The 4,935-nt window shown below is 49.5% G+C and overlaps 1 protein-coding gene across 1 annotated transcript in view; it reads left to right on the top strand.

The window, feature by feature from the left end:
• The first annotated feature begins 1,766 nt into the window (after window positions 1-1,766).
• The window catches only part of rims3 (regulating synaptic membrane exocytosis 3), a 16,761-nt gene continuing 13,592 nt past the window's right edge, over window positions 1,767-4,935 (top strand). The window contains 1 exon segment of the mRNA XM_062445995.1: window positions 1,767-2,088. Within this exon segment, the coding sequence (XP_062301979.1) occupies window positions 1,836-2,088 (253 nt within the window). The 5' untranslated portion in view covers window positions 1,767-1,835.

Raw genomic sequence — 4,935 nt, 5'->3', positions numbered from 1 at the left:
CTCTGAAGTAGTTGCGAGCACCTCTTTCTCTCTTTCACTCTCTTTCCCTCGTTTATATTCAGTGTCCTTATTCTTCTATCGAGCCACTAATACATTCATTCTCTATTCATCGCCCTCTCCCCCTCCCTCCCTCTCCTCCTCCTTCTCTCACTCTGTTTGAGGTGCACCCCAAGAGAGAGCGGGCCGCAGCCTCGTGTCATGAGCAGGAAAGGAAAAGAGGAGGGAAGAAAAAGGTGGAAAGTGTGTGCGAGTGTTTGTGAGAGGAAGTGTGTATCTCTTAAGATCTGATCGTTTTTTATTACATTTTTTATTCTCTCTATCTCTTTATTTCTTTCTAATTGTGTCTTTCTCTCTCTCTCTCTGTGTGTGTGTGTGTGTGTGTGTGTCTTTAACAATTTGTACTTTTTTTAAACGTAACAACAACAGTTTGTGTTTTTTGAACTGAATCTGAAATGTGTATTTTCAGCAGCATTATAGGCTATAGTAGGACTAAGCAGCTCCCTTGCGGTAATATGACAAGGCAACCTAAAAGTGTTGAACTAGCCTTAATCTGAGTTGACAGAACAGGGTTTACGTGCAACATTTTACGTAGTGTTCTCTAAAAATAAACCTTTTAAAACTAGGGCCCCTCTGTCCCCACAGTGCTTAACAGATTCATTCAAGCCATCTTACATTCCAACTTATTTTCCTTTTCTCACTCCAGTGTATGTGCTTACCTGTGCTGCCATTGTTTCATGGTGTATCCATGTGTGTGATTGAGCATGTATGGCATTTGTGTGAGTGTGACAGTGTGTCTGTGCATGTGCGCTCATGCGTTTTGTGCATTCACACCCATGTGTTTGGCTACAAACCACCTGAGACACAACTCTGACGTATTCCTCGTGGAACATGCTGTGCTAACCAAAGGTTTGTGTGTGTGTCGAGAGAGAGAGGGAGAGAGGGAGGAGGGAGAGATTTAAAAAGTAGCATTGGGGCTGGGTGTGTGAGTGTAGCGGTTGGACACAGTGCACCTTCATATTTAATGTGCCCTTGAGCTGTCGGTTTAGTCTCAGCATAGTCCCTCTGTTTTCAGGATGGAGAGGAGAGGCGAGGAGAGGAAAGGAAAGGAAATGGGGGAGGGGGGAGGAGAGGAAAGGTGGGGGAGAAGAGGAGGGGAGAGGGTCGGGAAGGGTAGAGGAGATGAGAGGAGGAGAAAAGAATGGAATAAGGAGCTGAGAAAAGGCAGGAAGTGGAAGATGAGGAAAGAGGTAAGGTGCCTCCATGAGAAACGGAACGAGACAGAAACAGACAGAAACAAGATGTGAGAGATTTGTACAAGATAAAGAACATAAGAGAGGGTGAGGAAATCAGAGTCGTTTCATGACTTTGCTGAACTGAGGAACTTGACCTTACTACTTGATCCGGTATAGTGTGTTTCGGTGTGTGTGTGTTTTCTCCCAGGATGTTGAGTTTGTGATGTCACTTTTTAAGGTCAACTTGTGAAAATAGTCTCTAGAATGACCCAGAAGACAAACACCAGCTGACAGGGTCACTCCTCAACAGCCGGCCTCTGCTGATATCTCTAAACTGTCTGACGTGTGTGTGTAAGCCTCGTGGTGTGATCTGGGTGCGTACAGCATCTCAGTGCGTATGCTTATTTCACAGCTTTCCTTTTGTAAAAAAAAAACAGTTGGCAAGTGCCAGTAATCTTCTTTTGGGCGTCATAGGAATCCAAAAAAGCCCGCTCACCTACTCTCTTGTTCCCTCTCTCTCCCCCCAGTCCTCCCCCCCTCCTCCCTCCCTCCCTCACCCCCCCACCCCACCCCTCCAGCCCCCCCACCACCCCTGACGAGACCATGATGCTCAGTAGCTCCGTGGACGTGTCCAGCCCGGGAGGGATGAGCGCGGCGGCAGCCAGGAACGTGGTGCGCTCGTCCAGCATCTCAGGGGCCATGTACAGCCTGGAGAAGAGCCCCTGTGGAGGGGGACCCGAGGGCCCTGGGGGCCTGGCCGGCAACAAGAAGAGGCGCTCCAGTCTGGGGGCCAAGATGGTGGCCATTGTGGGACTGTCGCAGTGGAGCAAGAGCACACAGCAGCTCAACCAGCAAGGTTAGTGGACGCAGGGCAGGGCTGGGCTGGACAGGGCTGGGCTGGGCTGGGTAGGGCAGGGTAGGGCTGGGCAGGGTAGGGCTGGGTAGGGCTGGGTAGGGCTGGGCAGGGCAGGGCAGGGCTGGGCAAGGGCTGGGGCAGGGGCTGGGGCTGGGCAGGGCTGGGATGTTTATCTGCTTGGTTAGGGGCGTGTTACTGGGCTGGATGGAAGAGCACTTTTCTTCTTCCAAAATGTACTGCTTGTGCTTTTAGCTAGCTGACCCTCTCCATTTGTCCTATTTCCCTCTCCCTCCTCTTGTACTCTGTTGCTACCCTCCTTTCTCTCCACCAGTTTCTGTTCCTGCGATCTCTTGTTATTCCCTTCTGTCTCTCTCTGCCTTCCCCCGCCCTCCGTCTGTTTGTAATCTCTCACCATCCCTGTTAGGTCAGAACAACTTTATCACACCCTCTCTCCCTCATCCTCCCCCTCTCGCGTCTCCTCCTCTCAGGCCCCGTAATAGCGCTCTCGTGTTCCTCCTTTGCCCTTCCTTTATTTCTAGTGTTTCCTTTCCCCTCTGTTTTTTTCTCTCTCTTTCCCTTTGTCCCTTTTGTCTGTTTCCAGAGATGCTTTTTCTCGTCTCTACAAGTTGCTCTGATGGGATTCAAATGACTGTCAGCGTGGCAGGATATTCATCTTATGGTTCAAGGGCTTCATCTTTAATATGAGTGTGATTAGAAGGCAAAAAAAAGATATTGATTTCCGAAACCAAGATTGGAGTTTTTTAATGGAAACGGTGTATAATTTTTTTTATAAGTCGACCATGCTTGGGATTCTGCCTTGAAATGGAATCTCTTTTTTTACATGCTATTGTTTGACCCAACATCATATGCTTCAAAAATGTTACCAGCGTAAAAAACTGAATTATTATTAAGGAAGATGTTGTCTGTTTAAGAGCATCGAGAGCGGCCTTGATAGCTCCAGAACAACTCTACATCAAACCACTTAAGCTTAGCATTTGTTTAGCATAAAGACCTAATGAGGGTTAACCATTTTTCCATTTAGCAGTAACATTTCATCAATCTGTTGGGTTTAGAACCAAGTCTTTGGCGTAGAGGGAGCGGTGAGGAACAGTGTGATAAATCCTGTCGGTTCTCCCGTACGTGTGACACAGCTGAGAGGCCTGTGACACGCAGGTTCTCCCGTACGTGTGACACAGCTGAGAGGCCTGTGACACGCAGGTTCTCCCGTACGTGTGACACAGCTGAGAGGCCTGTGACATCTATCAGGTGCTCAGTCTCCCATGGGGTGTAATTACACGACAGGTAGCCAGGGTTGTTGTCGGAGAAGGCAGGCCTTGTGAAACACCTCAGTGGCAACACAAGCCCTTGGCCTCTTCCCCCCCACCCCCCCCACCCCCCACCGGGATGTAAACCAACACATCCCAGGTTGCATTCTGGGTAGTGGGTGCGTGTCAGTGGGACAATCTGCCCTCATCCTACGAAACTGCACCTGCCGTCAAAACACACTCACACACACAGACTTAGAACCAATAAATCATACTCATCACTACTTAAGAGATTATACTGAATGCAGAGATACTACATGGACCACAGCTTTACACCACGGGATGGGGGATGAACTTGAGGATAAGAAAAAAGAGAGGGAGAGAGGGAGGGAGGAAGAGAGGTAGGGCGTGGGAGGTTATCTCGCCCCTTTCTGCCTGACAAGTGCCAACTCTGACACAGTCCCCATATGGTGGAGACGTCGTGCCACCGTGTCACAGAATGAGCACACAAACAGATACATTTGTACGTGCGCACACACACACTCACACACACACACACACACAGCGGCACTCTGAGGCACGGTTGACGATTGTCTGACGCAGGGAGGGCTGTCAATTTTGTCTCAGGAGTCAGGTGGCTGAGCGGTGAGGGAGTCGGGCTAGTAATCCGAAGGTTGCCAGTTCGATGCCCGGTCATGCCAACTGACGTTGTGTCCTTGGCAAGGCACTTCACCCTACTTGCCTCGGGGGAATGTCCCTGTACTTACTGTAAGTCGCTCTGGATAAGAGCGTCTGCTAAATGACTAAATGTAAATGTCTCCATGGGGTTTTCATGTTTCATGATGAAGGGATCACGAAGGAGAGGAAGGAGAGGAAGGAGGGATGGAGAAATGGGGGTGAAGGATGGGGAAAGGGTGTCTAAATTTAGATGTTCTCAGCTGCCAGAGAAAACACATTGTGCCTGCAACAATTACAGTAACATCTTTTCTCCTCCCCTCCTCTCTTCACCTCTCATGTCTCTCCTTACCGCTCCTCTCTCCTCTCCTCTTCCCTCTCCTCTTGCCCCTTGCATATCCTCTTCTCTTCTCTCTTCCCTCTCTTCTCCTCTTCTCTCCCCTCTCTATCTTCTCCTCCTCTCCCTGCACTCTTCATATCATCCTCAACTCCTCCTTACCCTCCCACTCCACCCCTCCTTTAGAGTCTAAAGCAGCAGCTTGTTCTTCATCCACCCAAACACAGTAAATCAATTCAACGGCCCTCTTTTATTTTTGCTTTACTCGCAGGATATTGCATCCCCAGTCGGATGGTCAGCTAATGACCAATCAGATTCAGGTGGAACCCGTATCCAGGGGGTGGGGATGGGAGGGCGAGAGGGGGAAGGGGGGTCGTGACAGAGAATGACAGGGCGAATGACAGAGATGGAGGGGAAGAGTGAGAGAGAGACACTGACAGTGAGACAGAGAGAGAGACAGAGAGAGAGAGAGATGACGTCAAACTAGTGGTGTGTGGATGAAGGAGCTGTCATGGATGCTCCATGCACGACTTATCAGGTGAGGTTGAGCATCAAGATCATAGAAGTGTC

The sequence above is a fragment of the Osmerus eperlanus genome, chromosome 20 (genome assembly GCF_963692335.1).
Source record: "Osmerus eperlanus chromosome 20, fOsmEpe2.1, whole genome shotgun sequence".
NCBI lineage: Eukaryota > Metazoa > Chordata > Actinopteri > Osmeriformes > Osmeridae > Osmerus > Osmerus eperlanus.
This window is presented reverse-complemented; position numbering and strand designations above follow the sequence as displayed.